This window comes from Grus americana, chromosome 1 (genome assembly GCF_028858705.1).
Source record: "Grus americana isolate bGruAme1 chromosome 1, bGruAme1.mat, whole genome shotgun sequence".
NCBI lineage: Eukaryota > Metazoa > Chordata > Aves > Gruiformes > Gruidae > Grus > Grus americana.
In genome coordinates, this window is record NC_072852.1 from 88,662,865 (window position 1) to 88,690,663 (window position 27,799).

Below are 27,799 nucleotides of genomic sequence, written 5' to 3' on the forward strand. Positions count from 1 at the left end.
CCTTACAATGTGAATGTTCTTCAACTGATTAAGAAGGACAAAGATAAGACTTTCACATTACAGAGATACCCTTTAGAAACACTGCTTCTCTCAAATGTTTGCATCTGCAATGGGTGTGGTTTTGGCAGATGTTTTAGTTGGTTTAACTGCTCAGCAGGACGAGCCGCAGCTCACCGGAGTAGCAATGGTCTTCAAAATTATTCCTCTCTGGATTAAACAGATGTCAGACAGCTAATACAGAAAGCCCAGCACTATGAAAATGTGGCCATGATGGCTGCTTCCCATACTAGTTTTAGTACTTCCTGATTACTTCTGATTTGAACATTTTAAGACACCCACAACATAATTTCCAAAATGCTGTAAACTATGACAAAATTAAAGAACTGTCAACAGGAACCATGCATGTATTAGATCACTGTCAGACAAATTATTTCAAAAGAGAGCGAGCAGTGACACTGAAATTTACTGTTATACATGCTCAGAGAAGTAATCAAGCTGATGAACCAAGAAAATAAATTCAGCAGCTAAAACTGATCTTCATCTGCCATTTGGTTAAGTCATAGTAACAAAGTATGTTAGACTAGGACTTTCAGGATTTATCCTTATACATTTTACTGGTTTTCAGAGTAAGTGTATTATTTCAGTAAAGACAGACATTATGTGGTAAAGCTTGTTATAGCAGCTATATGATATATGGAAGTTTAGAATGCTAGCAGCAAATGGTCAATCTTTCTAAGAAGTGGGGGTGTTTAACTTTGGGAGAATTTGACAAACACAGGAGAAATAAGTGCATAGATGAAATAAAGTAACCAAACCAAAATTATTTATGAGATTGTAGAACTTATTCCCATGAGATATGACCTAACCTAAGAATTTAGTATAAGCTTAGCTGTCCATGTTCAACGGGGAGAAAGAAGTGAATGCAACAAAAAGAACAAAAGAACCTTCTCAGAACATAAAAGAAGGTACAACACTGACAACCAGAAGATCCAGTCTAAGCCAGTTTTGCATGCTGGACCTTTAGGTGATTACTGGCTTAATCTGTACAGGAAAAAAAGGTTGAACAGTTTAGATTCATTCCACTTCCTCTGCTGGAGTAAGTCCCTATTTCTCTCTGTCCAGCTGGAAGACTAAAGAAGTCACATGTTTTAAGATAGTGAGTAAGAGTGAACGAGCATGATATTCCAGTTGACTACATAGTCTGTTTTCCTTGATACTGTTCCATTCTAAAACAAATCATGTGGATACCATTGTTCAACAATACCTCAGTATTTCCAAGTATAAAATCCCCCACTTTTCTTTGTAACCAATGATACAAACACGGAGAAAAAAAAAATCCATTTCAGTTCCAGGCAATGTAGGGTTTTTTTAAAAAAAAATAGAGACTGAAAGAAAAAGAGCGACTATTACTTGGCCAGCAATAACATGCAGCATTTTTTGGTCAATATCAGAGTGATCAAAGATATCAACTAGGTTATCCTGTAATCCTTTTACTGTTTTAAAAAGGCCAGGTACAGCCTATTAGGAACACAGCTTTAGTTCACAAACAAGCAATTTAAAAGCATGAGGGAAAAACATCGGTAGGAATTTTCAGGGCTCAGGAACTCAGAGACAGTATTATATCAAAACACAAGAGGTGAAGCGTAGTGCCTCTAAATGGATCTCCAGCGGAATCATCTAGTAATCTGCTGGTCTATAGCAGCTTTGGATGACAATGTGTAATACCAGTACCCATGTGTGTCTAAAAGATAAATGCACAAAGTCATACTGGGGGAAAAAATTTAGACAACAGAAGCACACTGAAGCCCACAGACTTTCTAAGTCAGGATTAATGAGGTATACAATAGTTAATATATACTTAGATCCAGATAAAAGCTAAATTTAAGCTAAAATTGTATAGAAATTAAGTAATAGTAATTGGCCATGGTTAAACTTTAACATTAGCACTATCTGTAGAAAATAGTTCTTGATTTGGAAAATGGAAAGGCTGAGTCTACAGGAAACAGAGATCTTGTGTTACTATTGCAACACAAGACTTCAGCCCCCATTTGAACAGTCAGCAAATGCCAGCAGCCAGTTTCCAGCATTGTCTTAATTTCTCCTTCCCCCATCATCTCAAGTTAATGTCCATGGTGGTTTATTGTTTTTGAATGCAATGCTTTGTGCCCTGATTATAGAATTAATACTATTTTTTTCCCCACATAAGAGAGCAAAACTGTTTTCAAGACTTGACATAATAAACTTACAAGCACAGCAAAAATAATCTGCAAAATTTGTGGTAATTCAAAGACCAATCAATACATGCTAATCTCACTTCACATATTCTTAAGTAGAAAATAATAAAATGTAGATACTATTAAATATTTATGCTTGCCACTCATTGAAAAGGCCTTTAAAAAGGCTGTTGCAGACCTGCCGAGGGACAAAGTCAGCACAAATACAGCAACTTACAATACATTGAGGAGCTGCCTCAGTTATTCAAACTTCCACTTGCAAATGCCAACCTACACCCTGCACAGTCTCACTGAAGTGCTACAAACGGGTGGGCTAATAAACCACATTAAGCATTCCTTTTCCACCCCCTCTCTACTTCATCAAGTAGTATTAGCATTTGAAATACCATGCCAGATCAAATAGCTAATGTGCTTTGCTGAAGTATTGCATTACAATGAATAAAATTATCACCAAATAGCTTTTATTCCCAGCTGGAGTACAAATTCTTTGAGGGAAGCTAGTAAAATCTTAGGAAGAAATCACTTTAGGCAACTGCATTGAATGGATAGATCTTGATACATATGTCATACACTCCAAAGTCACAGCTATCTGTAACATATACAGTATCATCCAGAAGCCAGTCACATAAAATTTTTCTTGCCTTTAAATGAATTTTAAGTATGATGTTTGGAACACCTCATCTAAATCAGGATTTTGTCACTGGCTACAGAAATAGGAACTACATTCAATTTACCATCAGTATTTTCAACTGCAAAACAACAGGTGGGCCCTTTTACAAAGGAAGATTACAGTCAGAAGCCAGGAGCAGCATTCCTGTTCCATAACCGTGCTGCTAGCTCACTGCTGGGCTACAGTCAAGGCACAGAAAGATTCATTCCACCCACCCAAGATGGTGGGGTGACCCAGCACAGAAATCAAGCCACTGTCACCACTTCTCTTTATAATGAATTCTAGCATATGCCTGGAATATCTTTCTAGACATCTTTCAGAGGGCTCAGCAGGTTTCTTAGTCGGAGAAACCCTACTCAGGGGGCTGCTCTGCTTTCCAGGCCTTTTCTCCCTGAGAAAAGGAACCTGGAAGACCACGGCTGCCGGCAGCAGGCTCTCCCGTCGGGAAACGGCTCCGTACAGACAACGTGCACAGCGCTACGCATTACTCGCTTCAGTCGAAGCCGAACAGGCGGCAGGCTCGGCCTTCTGCCCTTCCCGCGCCCCGGGCAGGCGTGGCGGCAAGTGAAGGTCGGCCGCCCAGGAGACACCCGCTCCGCAGGGCGCTTTGCGGGTCCTGCCGCCCCCTCTCCCCGCGAGGCGCTGTGCGAGGCGGGGGCGGCCGTTGGGGGCCGCGCGCGCTCCCTCAGAGGGCGGCTCCGCGGGGAGGCCGCCGCCCCTCCCGGGCAGGTAACAGCTGGGGGGGGTGAGGGGGGAAGACGACTCCCCCTTCACACCCCGACGCGGAGGGGAGAGCAGCTGCCAGGCGTGCCTCAGGAGAGGAGGGGACGGAAGGAGCGGAACAGGGCTGAGGGAGAAGGGGACAAGACACCTCACCTGCGGTCGGTACACCCGAAGCCCACCCTTCCTCCCTCCAGCAGCAGCGGCGCTGGATCAGCTGATGCCGGCCCCCGCGCGCATGCGCCACGGCCCCCGCCGGAAGCGTTCCGCGCGTGCCGGCGTCTCCACGCCCAGTTCCGGGCAGAGCTTTACCCCCCAGTCCGGGCTGCTTCCTGCAGCCCGCGCGAGCAGCCAGAAGCGCGCTGGGCACAGGGACATCGTGATTGGTCGCCCTACACCACGTGGCGAGGCTTAACCACCTCCTCCCCTCGTGCCACGCCCCCTCCTCTCCCAAGTCACGCGGGGGATGCCGGGCGGTGTCGCTCCGTTCCCCCCTCTTTCCTCCCTCCCCCTTCCCCTGCCAAGCGAGAGGCGGGCGCGGCGCGTGCGCGGTGGGGGCAGGAAGGAAGGGGGGGGGTGAGGGGTCATGCCGGCGAGGCGGCGGGCGGGGGCGCGCGCGCGCGCGGCGTGAGGTGAGGGGTCACGGGGGCGGGGCGACAAGGCGGACGGGCGGACGGAGGCCCATGTGGAGCGGGCGCGGGAGCGGGAGGAGGCTGAGCCGCCCGCGCTGCCCGGGCCGAGGAGGGGGAGGCCGGAGCTGCACTCACACCGCCGGGCCCTGCACTCTGCCAGCGCGGACGCCGGTGTCGGCCAGGCCGTGGCCGCACCATGAAGGGGTGAGTGCGGGCCCGGCGCGCCCCATGGGGCTCGGCCCGGCCGTGACAGGGCGGCGGCGTCCGCCCGGGCCTGTCTCGGCCGCGCCGCCTCGCCCGCCGCCGGGCGGCGCGGGGAGCGGAGCAGGGCGGGCCCGGGCGGCGCGGCCCAGGCGCGGCGGGCGGGTGGCGCCGCGCCTCGGTGGGAGGCGGGGGGGCCGAACGGTGGTGCCGCCGTCGCTGCCACCCCCGCTGCCGCCGGCAACCGCCTTCGCTTCGGCGGGGGGGGTGGGTGGGTGTCGCTGCGTCCCTTCTGCCGTCTGGGAGAGGGGCTGCGGGGGAGTGGTGTCAGGGGAGCCCCTTTCGGGAGAGGGAGGCCGGCGGTCCCTTCGCTGCTCGGTGGTGCCCTTTCAGCTGAGCAAGAGCTCCCTGCCGGAGCCCCCCTCGCCTTAACACTTACTGTGCTGCCGGAGTGAGAACTCCCCCTATTCAGCCCTGCTCCGCTGAGCCGGTGCGACGCAGCAGCTCATCGTGCTCCTGAGGGATTTCGGCTTGTGGGCTCTACCTGTCCGCAAAACGACCGGAGAATGCGGTCGGCAGGGGGGATGCTGGCTGGTCTTTCCTGCTTGTCTGGCGATAGCGAAGAAGCGCTCTTGGGTCTGTGAGAAAAAGCTGCCGGCCTCGGACGAGTAGTTTTGCAGCGCTATTGGTTGTAACATCCTCTTAGCGCTTCTGTTGGCTTAAGTCTTTAAGCATTTAATTGCTTAAAGGCTGTACAACGCGGATGGATGAAAACGAGCTGTGTTTTGCGTCTGATTTCTGTGGCGCACAGCTTTGGGCCTGGCTTCACTACTCGGTGGGCTCTTGAAAACCTAGAGATTTCAGGCGTGGTTGGCTGAAACACTCGAATTCCTGCTCAGTAGAGGCAGCGAGGTGCAGTGTTTGAATGTGAGACAGGAGGCCTTTAGAGTCACAGTTCTGCTCTGGAGGCAGATGACCCGCCTGACCTTGCACAGGTCACTTTGGGACAGGTTTTTCAATGTCGGTTAAATCACCTAATGTTTATTGATTTCAGCATCACCCGTGCTCCACAAAACATGATCCTTCCACTCCGTGCCTCAGTTTCTTCATACGCACAAGGGAAGTTTTCCACAGCTGTTTCTCAAAGGAGTATTAAACCCATCCCCTTGAAACCGGTGTTATGCAATGCTGGGTATTATTATTCCAGTTTGGCAGCTTAAGGCAGGGTGAATGGAAGCTGAAGCACTTAAGCTTTTACTAAGAAATGGTAAGGGGTTTAGCTTATTAGCAATTGGGGTGAGGTCACACAACAAGACCGCTTGATAACAGATACTTAACTATTTCTTACAGCTTAACTATTTCTTAAGCAGCTTCAGACATCGTGAGGGGCTGGCAGGTATCTGTTGAAAGAAGTTGAGAGACGATTGCAAATAAACTGACTCTCAGCTGACATTAAATAGGTGTGTTTGGGATATCGGGCAATCCTTTATTCGCTTGCACCACCCTGCATGAAACAGGGCACTCTGCCTCTTAGTCATCTTATAATGCGCATGACAGAGTTTGTGAGAAGAGCAACAGCACTGGTCAGCCAAGTTGAAGTGACAGTTGACACGGTTGTTGTTCAGCAGCACTCCTGACAAAACTGGGTTTCCTTTTATCCTCCATTGACTGTTCTGCTGTGTTTTTCCGGCTTAGCCTCGCTTTGGCTACACGTCAGTCGTGACTTGAGGGACAGGGTTACTGGGGCCTGGATGCATGAGGTGGAAAGTGACCCAGGTGTGTCAGGCTGGAGCCACAGAGGTGGTCTGGCAGGTTGCAGCCAGAGCTGTCCACCATGCTGCGGCGTTCCCCAAAGGACTGAGCCATGGCTTTGCTTGCACTGCTCAGGAGTTCACATTTTGGGGAGCTTTTTACTTTTTGTAACTTTTTTTATATAAAAAGCTATGGAGGAAAAAAACCCACATGCCCCTCCCTTCTGCTTCCAGAGAACCAAACTTTACTTCTGTTACTTTACTTTCACTTACAGGCAGGTTTATCACCGATTCAACTTGAGAACTGATCCTTTTGGGTTCTGTACTTGCATATTTCTGCTTTTCTGGTACTCCATCTCTCTGAAGAGCAGCATATTTCTGTCTTGTCAAAACACTGTTAGCAGTATGCAGCAAGTTCTTATGCAGAATCAAAAATATTCATATTGAATCCAGGTGTTCTCTAAAAATTCAGATTAAGGCAAATAGGCCAATAGAACTCAAATTGAAAAATAACCCAATTTAAATACAATGAGAAAATCAAAGCACTAGACAAAAGAGTTCAGAAGGAACATACTAAATTACATAAGGGTGCTCTGGAACAAAACCAAACTGTTAGTCAAGCTACAAAGATCAGAGAAGATCCCTTAAAAACAAGTACTGTCAGAAGATAGATCCAAAAATAGATCTAAAGCTTCAACTCCCAATATACAGAAACTAATGTGGTGTTTGAAGGGATCTGATCTGTCTTCAGTATTGAATCCAAAATTGTGGATCAGTTCTTTTGAACAAACTGACTCCATCTGACAACTTTTTCTGGGAGTGTATGCGTTGCATAGTAACCCACACCACAAAGTGCAGAGATAATTTTGGGACCACTAAGACCCATAACATCAGCTGTAATTACAAACAGTCTGCTTTGGCAGAGAAAGAATTAAAAAAGAAATGAGCAAGTTCACTGATGTTTTGAAATTTCAGATCTAAAAGAGATTGTGTAGTCAGCATGCGTTGCTTGCAGCCCTCTTTCTTAGCTCTCTGAATTCAAAATAGCACATAGCAGCGTGTTAATAATGCACAGGGGGTTGTAGTGTCTGTCATCAGGATATTTGAGATTAGGTGACTTCTTTTATAGAGGACCTCTAGTTTCAGAGACAGTGAAAGATTTTTTTTGCTTTCTGAGCTGCTTAAAATTTTGTGGGTTTTCTTTTATTTGATGAGTTAAAGACCGGCTTCTGAACTTGTAATTGCTATTACCTCCCACTTGCTTTTGTGATATTTGGCTTTATGTTCACTCTATCCTCATCTTCTGAATTATTTTAATAGTTTAGAGGCTTGTTATTTTTTTTTTTAATGTGAGTTGAAAAACTGAGGTAATTCACTGTTCTGTCAGTGAACTTCATGATTCTCTAGAGATTCATTTCTTTTTTTCATTTATTGTATTCCTAAATGTTGTTATTGTTAGTTCTGGAATTTGAAAATCTATTTTAGAACTGGATTTGCACAAGGAAAAATACCAGTGGGAGGGACTTGGGTTCTACTGTGTGTAGTAATTTGCCTGTTTTTGTAGAACAGATGTAAATAATACTCCCTGCGCTTCACTGCTTTCGCAGTGTTGATTCACCTGTTGCTCCGTGTTTTTGTATTTTCATTACAGTTGTTATGCTACTGGTTTTAAGGAAAGAAAACAGAAAATCTTGGATCGTTTCTGAAGCATTTGCTGGTCGCTGTCTGTGGCCTTTTGATGTCTTATAATAAGGGTGCTTTCCTGACCTGTTTCAGTTCAGATGAAGCCTGTGAGAATAAGTCATCCAGCCTTTCCCTGCTGTCCTTACCTAAAAATCACATTACACAAGGGGTGTAATGCAGGACACGCGTGCTCCATTGTACACTTGTACCTGCTGTGTGACCAGGAGTGTCAGCCCATAGACAGAGCACGTAGTGCACCTTACAAGCAGCGCCTGGTGCCTGTGCTCCTGTGCATGTGTGTTATTTTGTCACGCTGACCAAACTCCTCTCCAGTTTTGATGGGAAACACCTGTGGGACTGTCATGTGGCAGCATACGTTTAGCCACGTGATGAAAAACTGATTGAAACAGGGAGCAGAGTGCTGTGTGTTACACTGCTGTCTTAGAAAGTAACGTGCACTACTTTTCTGTAGGAGACTGCCTCTAAACTTGTATGTGTTGCAGTTAAGTCTTAGGCTTTGTAGTTTCCAAGGGTCCTGGCTTGCTGCGGAAGAGCCTTTCAGACTAGATGCAACAGAAGAGGTAGCTGCTGCCACAGAGAACTTCATAACTGAGAGGCTTTGTAGGCTAGTGCTATTCTAGCTGCCTTTGTAGAAGAGACATCGCAGCTGGGGAATACTGACCATAACAGAAAAATAACAATAGTGTATTTAAAGTACAGTGAGTAGTTATGGGTAAGTTCTGATATCTCTGCTTGTTTTGCCTGCATTCACGAAGTAAACCCTTCAAGGTCCTGAAGCTGTATGTGTTTCTCATGAGAACAGGGAAGTGTTTTTTTTCTTTACTCTCCTGAGTTACAGTATTACAGAGTTCGTGCAGAACTGTTGGTTTGTTTCCATTTGCAAGGCACAGTGCTAAGCTTAACGTATATGGGAGGAAGTTCCAAGTTTATGAGAAAACTGCTGAATTGTTATATGCACTGGAGGCAGGACAAAAAAAGGTAATTGAGCTTGAAAATCCTTGTTTGGTTTTAGGATTTTTCTGAGCCTAGAAATGTCAAAGTGTGAGCTATACTTTCTGCATTTAATTTCATGGATGGTAAATTTAGACTTTGCCTATGTGCATGCTTACAAATAGCTTAATATCTTCTAAGTTTATAAAAACTCAATGTGGTTTATTATAGGTACTTTAACCTAATTTATAACGCTTACCACTTCAAGTTTAATTCCATAACCAGATTAAGACATTCCATGAAGTAGGAAGGATTGGGAGGATAGGAAGGTAGCATAGGGATAGTAGCCATTTTATTGAAGCACTTCAGAACCCAGTCTTGGCTTTTGCGTGGTGTTTGACCATTCTGTTCTTTTTACATGTATACGTGGCTTGTTAGTATATAGATTGGCTTGCTAGGTTGGGATGTTTCTGTGAAAAATGTAGTATGTTTAGTTAATCAGCAAATACCACAGACTCTGCTGCCATCTCCTGAGGACAAGAGAAATGATGCATCCTCCTTTGCCACATTAAATCTCTTCTAAAATGGGGAATAATGGGTGATGGTTGAGCCAAAAAAATACTTTTATCCAAGTGGAAATGATTCAGAACTTGAAGAGCCTGCCCATTTGGCAAGCATTAGAATTGTGCAGACCAATAATCTGAGAAGGCGCTAGATATTTTTACCCGGAAGAGGAGTAAAGGACAGGAGAAGTCGAATCATTATATTTGTTTGGGAATTGATAAGAGAGAAGTGCAGTACCTCCTTACATCCCTTCTGCTCTGAGGCAGGGAATGTCAGGGTTACTTTTTGCTCCGTGCTGAAAGGGGAAGGGAAGAAGTGACCTATGTGGGAGTTTTAAAGCAGCAAAAGTTTGTCAGGAGGGAGATTTGAGGTGAGGAAGTGGGGTGGGGGGAAGAGAGAAGCAGTCTATGCATAGAAGAATTGCTGGTTATTTGGAGACTCTTGGACTTGAAGACCTGAGAGCGGAGAAGCACAGCATTGAAATGGGGTAACTGTGTATTTGTGTCAAAGCATATTGAATTAATTCATTATGGGAAGGAAATGAAACGAGGCTTTATAGAAAATAGAGCCAAAACCATTTCCACAACACTGTCACTAGGTGACTAAGAGTAAGATATTTGAATTTTCCTGGGGGCGGAGTAATTTTTTTTTTAAATTGATTGAAAATACCGTGCTGCATGGTAATATCTTGATGCATGAAGTGCTTCCTGAGCTCGCTTGGCCTTCCTCTTCCTTTTCCTCATTCTTTTCCAGACTCCATGTGATTTTTGGCCCTTAGCAGACTAGAATCTTGAACCCTGAAAAAATTTCCTATTTCTACCATCTGACCATTGTATTTATCTTCTCTTGAGAGTATGAGGTGAGATCCAGGGCAGCAGTTTAAGGCTTGTGAAAGTTTTCTTTACATGGAAGTTCTTGTCAGTATAGATCACAAATTAGGTTGAAACTTGCAATTAAAAGAGATTTGTTTGGTTTTTAAAAAGTAGCTCTTTAGCACAAATTTTCATTTGAGAACATTCTTATGCAAAACTGGGAAAAGTAAAGGGAGAAAAATAGCTTTTTGTGCTTGATATTAGGTGCTTGCAATGATTGTTGCCTTAGAAGTATTTGAAGGTAGGCACGTAAAACGTAGCAGTTCTGTTCATTTTTCACAGTGTATTCTTTATATAATGCATGATTTGAGCACCTCAAAAAACCCACCAACCCTGGGACTGAAATCCGAAGTATAGACAGGAGGCTTCTAATAACCTGCCATTTTTTCTCTGCTAATCTAATGGACACAGGCATTTGCAAAGAAAGGTGTTTCAGTGACTTATAGAAATAGTCGGTGTGAAGCAGATAAATGCCTTCCTCCTAATATGTCAATTCTATAGTTTCTTACCTAACATAAGTACAAGAAGTGCCTTTGAGCTATATAGATTTATGTAAATAAGGCACTTTGTGAACCCAGCATTGCTTCTATTTTGAATTTGAAGGTAAGCCTCTGTTCTCACCTGAGGATCATCAGGTACTTCATGAACATTAATTAACGAAGGTTCATGATCTCCTGGAAGGCAAGTAAGGGTTATAATTGTTATATCTGGGGACACTGAGGGTATGAAAAGGGGCGGTAACTTGTGAGATGTCTCAGGGTATTGGTAATGCAGACACAAAACTAATTTTCAGCCAAGTTGTTTCAAACTGGTAAAGTACTTTTGCTTTGCGTGGTTCAAAATCTGAACGGTCTTACGAGCTTACTTGACTAATAATGAAAAGTGGTTAGACCAGCAATGGAGAGGTAGGATTTCTGGCAGCTCTTTATCTGCTGTATGATCGCAGGCAAGTTGTTTCCTCTTTCACCTGACTTTGATGCACTTGGGATTGGCAGATATATCTAACCCTTTACCTCATGAGGTGCTGAAGCAGCAAAGTGTTACAGGTAAGTGATGTATTTATGGTTGCTTTTCTGTTCTAGACCAATTACATTTATTTCTGACATTTTGGAGTTTGAAAATCCTGTCAGCTGGGCATGGAGTTTCCTGCTTTTTGTATCCAGCTGCAGAATGAGATAGCTTTCAATTTTCTTGGGAAAGTTTATTTTTATTTGACACTTGTTGAAATGACCTCACTGTCTCCCCCTTGCAAAATCAGACATCTAAGATGCTTCATGATTGCACTGCTACTTTAGCTTTAGGGTTGTCTTTTCTTTTGAGATAAGAGTTGAGTCTAGATTTGAGGTCTAGTACAACTCTCGAAGAACAGGTTTCAGCTGGGAAAACTGAGGCTATTGTAGCATAACTGTGTTTCTTGTATGTGAGAACTGGCCAGTCTTTTGTACAGTGTCAGGTTTTCTAGGTTGAAGCAAAGTGAATTATCCAAATATAATTAAGAAACCTTGACTGTAACACGCTGTATATTTTTTTTATTATTATTTTTGTTATAAAGGAGATAGGCGAGGAGGGTCTGAACCATGTCTTGGGGAACTACAACACACGCCAGTGAAACCTATTTGCACTGAGATCCCTTTGAATCTCAAGCCTTGAGTGATGTCTTCTGTTAATTCTGATTCTAAAATTGCTTAGCTTTCTTCAGTACATCGCTGTCCCCTTCTACAGTCCAGCACACAGCTGGGGGTAACTTCCAGCCAGGGTATCAAGTGTCATGCAAATACATGTTTGCAGTAGTAAGTGGGGCTAAAGAAGATCAGTGGGGCTCAGAAGCAAATTGGTAAGACTTTTTGCATGCTAGGCTTGTACTTATCCTTCTGGTTTTCTGACAAGTGAAGCAGAGTAGATTTACAGCCTACAGATCTTCTAGATAATTGAAAACATACCGGTCTGCCCACAAGAACTAGACTAACGTGTGCGCCTAGCAAGACAGCTCATCTGTTTAAAAAACAAAACCAAAAAACAACCCACAAAAACAAACAAACCCCCCAACACCCCCACACCCCCCTACCCCACCCCCCCAAAAAAAACCACTAGAGAGGCTCTTTTGGCTTTGGAGTTGAATCTAAGCAAAGCCACACCCTTCAGGTCTATAGCTTTCATAGCTCTGGTTTGGTTTTATTTTATGAGTGGATTATCCTGTCTAGACTCCTGCTTTGACTTGGAAGCCAAAATAGAAGCAATAAAGCTAGTTGGCCGCTTAGCGGGTGACAAACCTTCTCTGAAGTCCTCTAATTTGTTAGGGCCCTTTTCTCCCCTCCTGACTGTTTGACAATACCTCAGTAAGTTTTGCAAGTTGCAGATACAGCTCTGCTAAATTTAGCATGCCAGATGCCTTCAATAAGCCTGAGCCTAGCTATCAGTTACACCGAGATCTGTTTCAGTCAGGCACATCCCTCTGGGGAGAGACTTGCACTATTTAAAGTTGAATGAGACTGAGATTCTTACAGCATTAAGAAACTTGGAATTCCCCCTTTTTCTCCCTGATGTTGGTTCTAAACTTGTGTTCAACGCTTACTATTCCGTGGGACTGAATTTGTGTTTCTTCTTGAAGTGTAACTCTGGAAATTGGCTTTGTCTTGAGCTATCATTCTGTATAGCAGTTCTCCTTCAATATACAGTGAAAGGCAAAAGGCGGCCTTAGTATAAGCAAATGCTAATGTCTCATTTAGCCTGTGTTACTTCCAGTCTGAATTTAAGACATCACAGGAAAAATAGTGTTCAAATCACAGCCCTGCAGTAGTTTGCAGACAGAGAAATGCAGCTGCAATAGGACTAATCGGATTGCATTTGGTCCTACAAAAAGTGCGAGGTTTTTTCCTAGCAAGTGCTTGAAGGATCTTAGGGCACTGGCATGTAAGAGCAGCACCGTTAATGTTGATGTTCTGGGCTTGCATCCAGCTTCAGTAACTGCTGCATGTCACCTCTCTGAAGTCCCACTTCCACAGGGATTTCATGGATCACTCTTCACTTCCGCTCTTACATCGCTGGGCAGTGTCGCTGTGCACTTTTAACAAACAGCAGCCTTACGTACCAGAAACTGGTTCCCTTCGCTAGTGATGCCTCAGTGCATTTCTTCCTCAGTAACCGAGTCACAGTATGTTGCAGTTGTGAGAAATGCAAACATAATCCTAGGATATGTCAGGAAAATGCTTCCGGTAGAGATGGGAAAAACTTACTGCTGTTGTACAAGGCAGTAGTAAGTATTTGGGGTGCTGTAAGCACTCCTGTAGGCAGTTTTGGTTAGCCACATTTAAGGAAAATTAATCTGAAGGAATGGAAAGCAGAGCTAGTATGACAATTGTAGGATTTAAGAGGCAGTCTTAAAGGCAGAGGCCAGGAGCTTGGCTTTAGTTACAAGGAGGAAAGTATAAAGAGTTCATGGTAGGTCTCTGAAAAGGCATGTGGGGTCAGGTGTATTGGTGCCCACTGACTACTGAGGCTAATGAGCAATGAGAGATGGCATATGGGTAGAACTTGAGTATGTTTAGAATGGAAATCAGAAGAAAGCCTAACTATGAGCATAATGGTAGCTTGGGAACAGCCTTGCAATGGAGGATGTCTAAGTGGCTTCAGAGGGCTGGTATGCCATCTAGGAAAGCATATGGATTTGTAGAGCGCTGTAGTAATAAGAGGCCTGACGTGATGCGCCAAGAGTCCCTCATTTATCCATATTAAAAACAGTTGCTTGGGATGGGGTGGCTGACTTTGGTCCAGAAGCTTTGCCACCTAAGGTGCGTACAGTTGACTGTTGATTGCTCATGGAGTGCTATTTGAGATGTAGGATGCCAGTAATAAGTCTGTTATCTTCTTATGAATATTATTGGAATAATAGAATAAAATAATCTGTTAAGGCATGTCCCTTCTGGGCACTTCAGACCCTGTACACATCTTTGTTCTCCATATGCTAATTTGAGCTTAGGATTTGTTTGGGGTTTTTTTTTTTTCTTTGCAACAGCAGAGGATAGGTATTTCTGGTCAGCCTATACTGAGCTGGAATGCACAGGACTGGCCTAATCAGACCTTAGCTGATTTAGTAAACTTATGCTATTGATTTGGCTGAGAGGTAACTTGAAAAAGCCGGTCTACTTGTAAATAGCTATTAAACAAACAAACAAAACCCCAAAGCTGTTTCCATTACTCCAGTGAAAAGAAAGGAGTGACCATTTTGTGTCCTTTGTTACAGGTGCTTTGTCTTGGATCTCTTGAGGCTGGGGTAGTTTTAAGTCCTTATGTTCAAAGTGCATGTTGTTTGGTAAATGATAAGATGTAGCACAAAAATGATCCCTGTGCTGCTCTTGCACAGTACTTCCACTTTAAACTGGAGTAGGCTGGCACTTCTGCTCAAGAACCTACCAGTTCTGCCTCAGGCAATCTTTTTTTCTCTGCTTTATGCTGGCAGAAAACTCCAATCAGGGAACTGATGTGGGTTAAAACTAAACTTTTCTTCTTTTGGCTAGGTTAGTTTTAATTGGGGTTGGTTCACCACATTGTTGCACAAACATTTGTGCCAGCAAGAGGATGGAAATGAGTGGCTCAGGGACAGCAAGACCGCTGCTTTCAGTGGCAGTGCCAGCTTCCTTGTGTTTTTACTCAAGGCCTTAGTGACACTTTTGCCATGCTGTCCTCAGGCAAAGTGATGAACTCTCATGATGTGGGTCTTCCTTTCCATGTCCTCATTTAGTTTGCTTATTAAATGTTTTTGTGTGTAATAGATGTGGTGCTGATTTAATCAGCTAGTGCTATATACTAAAGCAGTTTATGGTTTGAGTACATACTATTTAAACGGACATATTTAGCATAACCTGCAGTGTTTCTCAAACTTTTTTCCTATCATTCTCCAAGATAAATCACTGGTGCAACTCTCAAGGAACAAGGCAACAGCTAGTGACAGAGCACAGGAGGGAGGCAGAAGGAGATGGGAGGAGGCAGCAATGAATGTGGCAAGGGGTGAGAGAGATAGGGGGACACCCCCAGGGCTCTAAGAGATCTGTCAACAGCACGTTTTAGCCACCTACTACTGGAACTTGTTTCTCTGGCCTGATGCCAACCTCAGAGGTAATGTTGTGGCTCAGCAGCCACCAGCAGCCTTAGACTCAGCTTCTGCATTTATTTATTTATTCGTTCCCTGTCTGAAACCTTCTTGGTGAAGGTCCATCTTCTGGCCATAGCCTCTTTCTCAGCCATCTTGTCCTGGCTGCCCCAACAATATATCTTTGTCCTGTTGCATTGTCATCAGAGGTATTCCATAGTGACTGTCTTCTAATGCCAGACTTCTTGCTTCATAATTTTAAAATTAATTATTTACTAATATTAGAAAACACACTGCCTATGTCAGAGATTTTTGCTCAAGTATAAAAAGGGACTTGCTCTATAACAGCTTTGCCATCAGTTCATCATAAGAGTTCATGCTAGTGTTACTAATCTGCTGAAGCTTGGATCTGCTGATACAAAAAGTATCACCAAGGTTAATATACAATTAAATCTTTTGGACAAGAACTCTAGGCTTTCAAGGGACTGAGTGTGAATGTGAGGTTTTTCTCTTCCCTTACTGACCTCCTACTCTGCAGCTAATCTGATCTCACTGGGCAGTGGAGACTTGCTTTCTTTTCTTTCCACTCTGATGCAAATTGCAGCACAAGAGGCTGCTGGGTCTTCTCCTCACTCCTAGTATGAGATTATTGAGGTCCTCTACTCCAGCAAAACTCTCTTCCAGATACAAATACACCCAGGAACCCATGTGCCACGGTTTTATTCCTACCCTTTGCGAGAAAAGGTAGCAGCACTGCTGGCTGGGATGAGAGAAGGGCACAACTTCCCTTCTGGATGCCTGAAGAAGCCTTGCCATGCTAGGCTGAACAGCTGTGCTAAGCTGGGCCTAAAACAAGTATTACAGTTACCCCACCATCTAATAACTTTACTATCATTTGATAGTCTGCTTGTTTACAATGCGAGTACTTCTGTGGTGTGAGGAGATCATCCTTACTAGCTCAGTACTTACTTTGTTTGGAATATAATTATCAAAGGGACTTGCACAAGCAGTGATACATGAAGAAAGAAATCTTAATACTGAGAGCAAAACTAATCTAGAAAATGGGAAAGGCTGTGAAACAAAAGGCTGGTGGTGGTGGGAGTCATGGAAAATAGATGCTGCAGACTATTTCAGCACAATGTAGTGGTTTATAGCTAGAAACTTTAGAAATATATCCCATTGCTGTTGCTTGTAGTATGCCTGGGTATCTTGACATGGATGAGATGCAAGAATATGGAGACTGTTGCTTCCGTCATTGTTGAGATCACTATTGGAGAACATACTGTCCAGTTCTAGTGAGATGTCTCTCGAGAGATTGCTTTACAATTGGGCAGAGCTCAGGAGTAAACTACAAGGATTCATGGCTTAGCAATTGCTCTTGCACTGAGGAGGGGAAAAAGATCGACGTGTTCAGTGTGGAAGGGGGAAGATGAAGAGCTGCCTGGAACAATTTGCAAGCTCCCATACTGGCATGGCATGCTTGACGTCATAGGGCTTTTTAATCTCCTTGGCAAATGTGTGACGAAATGTTAGACTTTGGAGTCAGCAAAGTTCAATATGTAAATGCCATCCATTAATTCTGAGTAGTTAGAATAATTAACTGGAACATATTAATCTGATGGAGAACTAGAAAATCATCAACAATCCATTAGTTAATGCTAGATGGTTCTCTAAAAGGCAGGCCCTACTTAGAAATTGTTTAGTTTCTGTCGGGCTCACTAGGGAGATTGTCTGGTCTGTGTTATACCAGAGAGTGGGCAGTGGTGATCCTCGATACATAAGGTTGAAATAGTTTTGCAGAACTGAAGACTGTATTCTTTGCTGTAAAAGAAAAGCAGAAAGTGGGTGTGAGGGCAAGTTACGCTTCCTGAAGTAACCGTTAAAGGCTCCATTCCTATAGCTTTTTCTGATAGTTTTGTAGGCTGCAGTACAATGCCTAGAAAGCATTGTATATTTATCACCCATTGTTGGTAGCAACAACTAAAACTAATATGATATCTGGAGTACTAATCGTTTAAGGAGTTTTAATGTATAATCAAGGTCAGTTAATAAAGCAGAGACAGACCATACTCCACATTGTTTGGTACAGTTCTTGAAGAAAAACGCTGTTGGTTATTATCTCTTCATTGTTTCACTGTATTATGTAAGTTAATCTGGGCTGTTGTGTCCTAGGCATCAACCTATATGAAAAAACAAGTTGCATAGGCAAAAGAGGCATTGGGGATGGAAAGCAGCTGGTGCATGTTACTAGAACGAACTTTGAAGCCTGGTGTATGAGGATCTTAGCTGCCTTTTGAAAATGTAATTTGACTTTTTTTTGGAAAAAAAAAAAAGTCAAACAGTGTCTTCACCAATGTTTGGGCAGAAAACAATCTGGTTGCCTGTATGTATTCAGTAAAACAAGGCTGGGACGAACCTAGAATTGTGTGTGTTTCTAACTTGGCATGCGTTGGTTTTGTACCTGCCTAGGTATTCTGCTGACCATTTGGGAAAAAAAAAAATTATGTTGGGTTTTTTATTTTTCATTCTTGTAGTCCTCATTAAAACTGTCTACCTGCACCCAAGAAGCTGGCTTGGGGAATATGAGCACCTAATTTTTTTATTTGCTTCTATATATGTAGTGTTTCTGTCAGGAGGTTAGTCTTAGAAAAGGGAGAAGCTTGCTCTGTTTCTTTTGAGTATAATTCAGTGCAGTACTGGTGTTTTAAGACTCTGATTCTGCTCTCAGCAGGAAGAATGACTTCAGTGATGATCACAATAGATATGTGTATCGCCTTGAGAGTGGCACACAGGCTTAATATGAGTTTGCTGCATACAGTATTGTTGCTTCTTAGAGACAGATGCCTAGTAATGACTTAATCTTTGTCTAAGCATAAGCTTTACGTTGATAGGTGGTAAAATTAAGGTTGTCTTTGAAGCATGAATAAGGATTTCATTTTCTTGGTCTGTATTTTAGCCTCCTGACCCTCCCATCTTTTTTCTTTTTTTTTTTCCCCCTGTGATCTTGATGATCAGTGAGGAAATTAATGGGATAAAGTTAAAGCAAATAATCCTACAGATATTAGTGTTCTCCTGTCTCCCACTCAATAAAACCACACATATACCATGGTACGTCAACACTAAGTGTGGCCTGAGAAACTTCTGACTGTATAGTACCGACTGAAATTGGGTTTGGGAGTTAAATCAGCCACCAACAGAAGACTTAATTATATGGGTTGAATGTTGCAGTGCAAATATGTAATGAACTGATTATTAGGTGGGTCAGTTCTCTAAGCATAAATAAAATTAATTTTTGGTGTCCTTAGAAATTTTGCAGTGTGTCAGATGTTAAGCATGTTTTGATTTGTTCCAGTAGCCGGATCGAGCTGGGAGATGTGACGCCACACAACATTAAGCAGCTGAAGAGGCTAAACCAGGTCATTTTTCCTGTCAGCTACAATGACAAGTTCTACAAGGATGTACTGGAGGTTGGCGAACTAGCCAAATTAGGTACAAATGTTCTTGCCAGTAATTGTGGGCTATGGTAGCAGAAGTGCTCATCATCGCTATCCATAATGGTTTTGAAGAGCAGATCCTTGTATTTTGTTGTTTTACATAATGAAAAATAACTGTTTGGGTAGCTCTAAAAGCCACATTCCCAACCTCAGAGGGTTTGTGTTCTAAATAGATTCCATTTTACTGGGAATAGGCATGTTTTCTGTTACAGCAGAAAACTTGAGATATGTGTGCTTACCTCCTGATGTCACTGCTAGTTGGTTTGAACTGTAATAAGCCAACCACTGTGTCAGAGCACCACTGGTAACTTCACTCCAAGTGTTAAGCCACAGCGTATGATATTTTATCTGGATGGGAGAATTGGCAAGAGGGAAGGAAGGAAGATACAGGGCATAAATGAGGGAGTTGTATGTACGGTTTGAGACTTGTGACTGATAACACTTTGTTTCCCTCCCTGGCAGCCTATTTCAATGATATTGCAGTGGGAGCAGTGTGCTGTAGGGTGGATCACTCCCAGAACCAGAAGAGACTATACATCATGACACTCGGATGCCTGGCACCCTACCGAAGGCTAGGAATAGGTAAGGAGGATCTTCTTTTGTATGTCAGTCATCAAAGCAGCCAGACTGCTGTGCAGCCTTCTAAATGCTCTTTCTGGATTTTTAACCAAGATAATACACTTTCAGACCACTGATTTCTTTGGAAGGGGTGTTGGGGAAAGAGTATGACTTATGATGTGCTCTTTTTTCCTGCCTTTCAGAAATCGACTTTTTATAGAACTTTCTAATTCAGGATTTCAGATTATTTTAATCTTAATCATGTTATCATACTGTGATGTAAATGCTCTGCTTCTACAGATGGGAAAATTGATGCACAGAGATATGAAATAATTTGTCAGAGGTACGCAGCCAGTATGCAAGTCATGTATAAGTAGAACTCAACATTCCTTCATTGGTTTATCTCTTCACCCTTCTAAATGAAGGGGGGTTTTCCTATTTATTTTTGTCTTTATCACTACTGATTATTGCTGCTCAGGGGTAGTATCTCCTTTCTGTCTATACTGAAATTAGTTCTCTTCTCCATATTGCAAATCCGTAGGCCAGAGTAATTCAAGACCTTACAGTAATCTGTTTGCGTTCACAAACTGGAATGAAAAGATAACTTTATTTTAAATTATTTTACTAGGCCTTTATTAGAAAAACTGAACCAATGCTCTCACTGGTTTATACATTCTTTTGACCATAGTTTGAGGTGAGTTTGAGACCTTGAAGCTAGTATTTAAATAAGCTGCTTTGTAAGTATGCTTCTGGGCTGTTGGTTGTTGGGGTTTTTTTTGATCCTAAGAAATAATGAATTAAATTTTGTGAGCAGTCAGAAAGATAGTGAAATACTCATACCCCATGTTTTATTTGCCTTTCCTAGTTCTCACCAGCTCTGTCACTTTAGCCTACCTTCATTTAAGCTGCCTCCCCTCAAGAAAGCCCTTAGCTAAGTACAGACTTGATTGTGCACTTCTGGTTTTCTTAAGTATCTCTTTACCTTTTGGCAGGAACTAAAATGTTGAATCATGTCTTAAACATCTGTGAAAAAGATGGCACTTTTGACAACATCTATCTGTAAGTAAATGAGTTACGCTCATGCATTTTTTGAGAGATTATGGAGGCATATATGGGAGCAAAGGGAGGGAGACTGAAGAGCATTTTTAGTGTATTTCAGTAGGGTCATGGAACATCTTGGAAGTACTAGCAAGAAAGCTAGGGGTCATATTCTGGGCTCATTGTGTGATGCTGAGAAAACCAAAAGGTTGCTTGCTTTAGAAAAGCTTCTGCAAATTTGCTGAATTTGAAAGTAGTTTAGTTACAAAATTATGTTTTATAGCAGAATTACACTGTATGACTAAAAATATTTGTGAAACAATTTTTTTTACCAGTGTCATCCTCAGAATGGAAAACACTGCAAGTCTTGCATGCAGTTTTGATGCATTTGCTGTCTTTTACAACAGTACTGTATGGGTTAGAACATCAGATCAAGAGGTGCTTGCAAGCACTCTAGGTTCACATTCAGTAGCAAGGCCCAACTGTTTATTCCCATTCTTGCAGTCTGCCAGGTCAGCTATTTGTGCAGCGATACAGTAAACTAGGTCAATGACAGGACCCAGCTGGGGAAGCTGTTTTCGGTTTTATTTCTGGATGTTTGTTTTGGGTTTAGGGGGATGGTGTTGGGTTTTTGTGTGTGGTGTTTAGGGGTTTGTTTTGGTTTGTTTGTTTGGGGTTTTTGTTTTGTTTGTTTTTTTTTAATCAACTGTATGTCTATATAAGCATGCAGACATAAGAACAAGCACTGGGGTAGAGGACAGGGCTGCTTACAAGAGCACCGCCATCCTAATAGAACCATATAGAAATAGAGCCTGAAATCCATAGATGCCAAAGCTTTGCTTCCCCTTTGCTGCTGGCTGCACACTTCTGCTTCTTCCTGTGCATTGGTGTCTGTGTGAATAACAAGTGAGCTGATGCAGTTTTTGGCCAGATTGTTTCTCTGCGCCAGCTTCTTCCTTGTCCATCAGTGCCTGCTTACGCCAGTACAAGCACAGTGCACTGGTAGGGAGAATCCCACAGCAGGTACAGCTTGGATGGACTTACGCTGCCACAGAACTGGACCCTGAATTCTTGCCAGGACCGCTGAAGATGCTTAGTGGGGAGTGTTTCATACACTGGTATCGCTATAAATGGAAGGACTTTCTCCTCAAGCTTAGTCCACCTCTGCCATGAGGTGCAAAGTCTTCCAAGTCCTCTACTGTTCTAGCTTCGTGCCATCTTTGTACGAGGAACAGGTGTTTTAAAGAGGAGTCTGAGTAAAGCTGCTCGTGGCTTGTATTCCTGCTCTCCTGCCTCAGAAGAAGTCGTAACGAAGTCTGAGATGCCTGCTAGTTGGCACAGGCTTTCCTTTTTGCTTTTGCACATCACTGCGTGCACAGTGAAGGAACAGTTCCGTCATAATCCTTCTTTCCACTTCCCAGAGGAGAATTCTGGGATGACAATAAATAGCCCCCAAAGTTGGGCCTAACAAAGTTCTTCTAGTGGCCCATTGATTTTATTACTTGTCTGTTGCTTGTGCATCTTCTATCTGAACATACTATGCAGCTTTGATATCAGTGGCTAAATTTGTAATTATGAAGTTTCCTTTTAGCTATTTGATGTTTATGGGGCTTAACACAAACATCTTTTGTTTTTGTTCTGCTGTTGCTTCCAGAGTTGCTTTGGTTCTATAGTTATGCAGCATGTTGTCATGACAAAGTGATTCATGAGCTTGTGCAGTGTCCACTGAATTTTGGGAGTGTTTAATGAATGCCTTTAGCTGAGCCAAACTTTTTTTTTAATGGAAATTGTGCAAATGAATATCCTAGTTGCTTAGAATGAAGAAATGATGGCTGTTTGTTTTGGAGGCTTTGAAACTCTTGGAATATGCTAGCAAGATCCGTAAAACTCTGGGGGAGATAGATAAAAGGAGAAAGGACTTTGTCAGTCCATAGGGCTGCTTTGTGCCGCCATAGCTTTTTGTGAAGAGACGGGTGTAGTTACTAGTGAGCAAGGAGTTAAAATCTTATCAGACACCATTGCCAGTTTTGTGTTGCAGTGTGTAAGGATCATCACTCAGACAACTGTTTTGGTCACCTGAGAAGAGTCACTACAGGAAGTTAAAATTGGCTCTACAGTGAAACTTTGTTATGTATTTCCACAAAATAACTGTCACTTCCAGATTAAGAGAAATTTAAATTACCGAGCTAGTAATGCTTCAGAGTCTCTCTGCCATTTGTGTCTCTTTTTCTGAGGGGAAACATTTGCCACTTCTCAGAATGATTGCCACAGGCTGTCCAGCAGCTGTGTGTTAGCTCAGGATTGATTTGGGAAGACCAAAATTTCCAGTCCTGAACTCACACCGTCGTTCCTGTCTCTAGATAGCTCCTTTTCTTATCTTGTCTTTGACCGTTCTGAGCGTGGAGGCAGAATACTGTATCACAGAAAGTTCTGATACCTGTCTCTCTATCCTCCTTTCTGTCCCAGGCATGTCCAGATCAGCAATGAGTCCGCAATTGACTTCTACAGAAAGTTTGGCTTTGAGATCATTGAGACGAAGAAAAACTACTACAAGAGGATAGAGCCCGCAGATGCTCATGTGCTGCAGAAAAACCTCAAAGCCCCTTGTCTTGGCCAGAACGCAGATGTGCAAAAGACCGACAACTGAACAAAACCCCAATGAACACTTTCTTGCACTTGCTTGTCGCCAAATAAGGAAAGAGAGGCCTCTTCATTTTTTTCTTTTGAGTTTTTTGGTTGTTTTTTTTTTTTTTACTCCACCCCTTTATCCTCTTAATTTTTTTTTCTCGACCTCTCTCCAACAAAATGTAATGCTTCTTCCAAGGATTGTCCAATCATGTTTGGGGTTGGTTGGGTTCTTTTTGAGCTCTCCTTTCTTTTTTGGTTTTTTTTTTTGTTTTGTTTTGGGTTTTTTGGGTTTGGTTTTTTTGGGGGGGTGGGAAAAGCTGTGCAGATCTCTTAAGTTTGAGGTGTGGAGGGCTTCAGCAGGTTATCCTGATGACAAGTTTCCTTCAGAATTATCTCTTTCAGTAAGCAGAATGTAAATCCAATGGGGGGAAAAAAGGAAAAGCAATATCTCGTCCTTTGACTCCTACATTATTGTGTTATTTTTATAACCTACAGGGTACTTTACTCCCCCCCCCCCCCCCCCCTTGAATGTTACTTCAGTACTTCCCACTTTTCCTCTTAATTCCCCCCCACCTCAGAAAACATGTTTAGTTCTTCCCAGTATTTTTGAGTATGACTTATTTCCTCCAACTTTTGCTGAGAAGGGCAGGCTACTTTACCATACCTTTTCACTCTGCCTGGGCTGATCTTTTTTGAATGCTTTTTTTAAATACTCCTCACCCAAGCTGGTGCTACACTTCTTAACTGACTGAGAGGAGGGTTTAGAGTGGTCTTTGTTTTTTCTTATTTTCATTTACCCAACTCCCAGCAGACTTCTGCTAGAGTAAGAGCTAGATCTGGTGTTGGCAAGAGTAACCTTGTAAAATATGAATCCTGAAACAAGACCCTTGCTTTAAAAATGGGTGAAATGCTGTAGGGCTCATTGAGAGTTAGTTTTATCTGTGTTGTTGGGATGGGAAAAGTGACTGTGACCACTTTACCAGCTTTGATCCAATAAGGCAAGCACCCGTCTCCAGATAAATTTGTTACAGCTACTAAATCTGTGGTGACAAATCTGAGATGAGGCAAAGGTTGAGGAAACCAGGCAGCAAGGCTGAGAAGGCAAACATGAATCTGACCCTAATCACATAGCTTTGCAGGGGTCTCCTGGATTTGCTTGGGATTGGCTTGGCTTGCTGTGTTTATGTGCTCCTTTGGGAGGAGGTGTTTTAGAACTGCACAGTTTGCTCCTTTGAAGGTTCTTTTCCTCTTTCCCTGTTCAGTGGTAATAATGCAGTTCTCTCGTGAGAGGGTTTTCATGGAGCACTGGAGAAAGCGGCATATATTAGAGCATTTTATGGGTTTGGAAAATAGGCTGACTGGCTTCTTCCTAGTACTGTAACCTCAAAGCTACAGTAAACTCTAGTAAGCTCTGCTTTGCATCCTTTCATGCTGTGTTTGCGTGAATATCAGTGCTCCTTTCTATGCACAGTTGCCAGCAATTTTATGTATGCCAATACAAATACCAACTTGAGCTTGGAGTCTTCTCCAAGCACCTGGGAAAGTGCACTGAGCTGAGACAACACCAACCTGCCCCATCCCCCAAGTAGATATTGAACTGCGTTCCTTTCCTGTTTGTTTTTTAAAGTTTAAATCCGCATCTTGAATTCATCCACTTTGAAAGCCTCCAACCTATAGTGCACATTGCAGCATACATCTGGTTAATAGGTGCTGTCCAGTCATTCAAGGGCGACTTGGGAACCAAGATTTTGAAGACGGGAGTCGTGGTGAGGCAAGGGACAGTGTGCCTCATTGCACATTATGCGGTCTTTGATACCTGAGTGGTGACTATACAAGCTGCTCCAGAATTACTCCTCCTTTCCCAGAGGTGTGTAGTGTTTGTTGGAGTGCATCTTGACAGACCTATGCCAGAAAATGGCTACTCCTATTTGCTGGGTTTGCACTAATTGAGTCTTGGGGATGGGCAGATCGCTAACAACAAAAGCCCCTCTGCATGGCCTAAGCACCTGTGTTTGCAACACTCTGTGGCAGATTCTGGCTAGAAAGACGCAAACGGTTTCCTTGGCCAGAGGCAGCCTAGTTTTGACAAAACCTTATAGTACTGCTAGGACCTGCTTGCACTGGTTATGTTGGCGGTTCCAGCATCTCTCTAGAAGGGGATGTATTGAAGCACAATTAGCTTGTCGTATGCCAACATAGTTTCCCTGGCCATCTGTAGACCAAACCAAGAGAAGTATGTGGAGGGAGAGAGATAGTATTGTATGTGAGGATGTTTGTGCAGCACAGCTGTAACTCAGACCATAGCTGCCTCTGGTGCCAAGCAAAGTGCTCTTCATTCTTCTAGAACTAAGTGGTAAGTGTTTGGGTTGGGTAGATGGGTGTGGGGATATGAACTCTTAGGATTTGCTGTTGTTGTAGGCTTCCACAAATCGGTGTGTTTCACAGACAGTTTTCCTTCAGGTTTAAAAGTACGAGTCTGATGTCTGAACTTACTTGGATTAACCTTTGTTTCTGTCTCTTTTTGCTTTGGGCTGCCATCATTCTATGAATGTATCCCTGAAAACAATTCTTAAAGCTCCTATTCCACAGCAAACCTGCCTCATTGTAACTTCTGATAAAACGTTTTGTAGGAGGTGGAAGAGAGAGTAACCACAAATCTAAGCCTCCTTTTCCCAGGCTATTAATCCTGGAAAACGGTTGTTGAATCTTGAATACAAGGTTTAATCTAAATCTCGAGGAGAGCTGTGTTCCCTGTACATGGATAAGGGCGAGTGAAGGTCAGTAGTTCTGGATGACAAACAGTTGTATTTTATTAGTATATCAGCCGTGTTGAGTGTGGGAGAAGAATGCTGTATCTTAGTGCTGTTACCCAGAGACACTGAAATTGTGTGAAGTATGGACTTACTGCAGAGAACTTCACTTACTTTGTTGCTGCAGCAGGACCTCCTTTTAGCTTGAAAATAGCAGCTTACAAACAACTAGATCTTTAAAAATTGGGAGTTTCAGTGGGGAAAAAAAAACCAGCACTTCCTGTTCTGGATGAAGATCTAGCAAGAAAAATGTACGCAACTAACAGTTTTAGAGTGTAAATTGTGTATATATGAGTTATTCCTGAATCTCTGCAACTGGTTTTGTCATACATCAGTTGAAGTATGAAGATATTATCAACGAAAAGACTCCTACTAGAGGAAACCATGGTACAGGGGAAAAAGAATCATCCAGGAGAGATATCCCTCATTTTTGGGAGGGGGAAGGGAGAGATTTTATTTTGTGTATACAGAAACTGGCTGAGTTTACATGATGCAGCTAATGGTTAAACCTGCCAACTAAATATGACATACTGTTACAACTGAAACAAACTTATGTGATATTTTGTTAAATCTTGATGGTGCCCTGTGTCTAGTAAAAATTTGATCCCCCAAATTGTTTTATTCTCCCCAATGTTGTAATCCAGGGTCAGCTGCTATGCACAAAGTCTGTGTTTTGTAAGTGTTTGCTGACTTGGATGTTTCTTTTGAATCTGCAACAACTGCTTCCTGATTAATTTGGCTAAGACCACCCCTGGTCTCTTGAGTTAAGATTTAGTCAAAGGTATGCTGTATGTAATTTACAGATGCATTCTCAATGTTACAAGTTAAGTTGCAGGGGGAGCAAATTCTTTACAGTAAGACGGTCCATTTTTAATCTCTGTCATTGCCCTTGTTGTACATCAGGAGCATGTTTTTGTTTTTTCTCAAACTCTTTAGAAATACCGTTCAGAATAAACGTGCACTATTTGAGTTATGTCATTTACGACTTGTCGTGCATTTTTTTGCAGTCCAGCAGCTGTTTCCCTCTGAAAACAGATATAGAATATTCCTCAGATGTTTCTTAAACTGTGTAACTTGGAAAGTTTCTAACACAAAGCGTGAGTTGTGCTGCTATGATGAATGCCATGGGTGTCTGAAAACTGAGGAGAGTGGGGTCTGTTTGTTTGTTTTCCTTGAAGTTATAAGCCTTTTCTCAGAAATCCTGTCTTGTGGGGTGGTGGGGAGAAGAGGAACTGTCCTGGAATATTTTTGCGTTGACTAGTGAGCAGTCTTGAAATAAACAGACCAAGCATCAAGAACTGTGTGTTTTGGGCTTTATAGGTTAAATATTTTTAAGTATTCAAATTAAATGCTAGCTATTGCAAATCTTGATGACAACAACAATCTTTGAAAAACTATGGTCTGTACCTGTAAAAGTAACTGGTCTTAAGATGCAGCAAGTACTCTTCCATACTGACCTTTCTCAGAAAGGTATATAAGTAAAACTCACCTCTCTCAACTATTCCAGTCCCTTCTGTTAAAGCCATTTTTGTCTGTAGTTTCTGTTCCTCTCCTGCTTTGAAGTGCCATTTATGAAGTGATAAAGTTGTACTGTGGTACAGTTTCTGGAGGAAAAAGAAATACTACCCCAAGTATTCTATAGCATATTCTGTAGTCTGTTCATATAAATATTCTATCTGCTTATTTAAGTTCCTCTGGAAACTGCTATATCAGTAGATGGAGTCGCTGCATTCATTAGGAGAGCATGCAAAAGCAAAGCTTAGGCTCTGAAACTTGACTTTGGTCTTGAGCTGCTGGTACCAGCTGTCTTCCCTGACCTCTGCTGGAGGGCCTGGAAGGCACAGCGGGGATGAACTGCTACCAGGAGTGCAACCTTCACCACTCTGGCCTCACCAGCAGCTGCAGAA

General features: G+C 42.8%; 2 protein-coding genes across 3 annotated transcripts in view; one reads left to right on the forward strand and one right to left on the reverse strand.

The window, feature by feature from the left end:
• Positions 1-3,896, reverse strand: part of ATP6V1A (ATPase H+ transporting V1 subunit A) — a 33,381-nt gene extending 29,485 nt beyond the window's left edge. The window contains exon 1 of the mRNA XM_054828673.1: positions 3,781-3,896. The gene's annotated coding sequence lies outside the window, so the exon portion shown is untranslated. The remainder of the gene's footprint in view (positions 1-3,780) is intronic.
• Positions 3,897-4,258: 362 nt separating this feature from the next.
• NAA50 (N-alpha-acetyltransferase 50, NatE catalytic subunit) lies at positions 4,259-26,870 on the forward strand. Of its 2 annotated transcripts, none has more exons than XM_054834972.1 (5): positions 4,259-4,460; positions 18,717-18,853; positions 19,321-19,440; positions 20,409-20,475; positions 22,921-26,870. In XM_054834972.1, exons 1-5 carry the CDS (start codon positions 4,453-4,455, stop codon positions 23,099-23,101), a joined length of 513 nt encoding a protein of 170 aa, XP_054690947.1. In that variant the 5' UTR covers positions 4,259-4,452; the 3' UTR covers positions 23,102-26,870. The 2 variants fall into 2 exon arrangements, with proteins under 2 accessions (XP_054690947.1, XP_054690956.1); XM_054834981.1 differs by having other exon boundaries at positions 4,261-4,460; positions 18,720-18,853.
• The last annotated feature ends 929 nt before the right edge of the window (positions 26,871-27,799 follow it).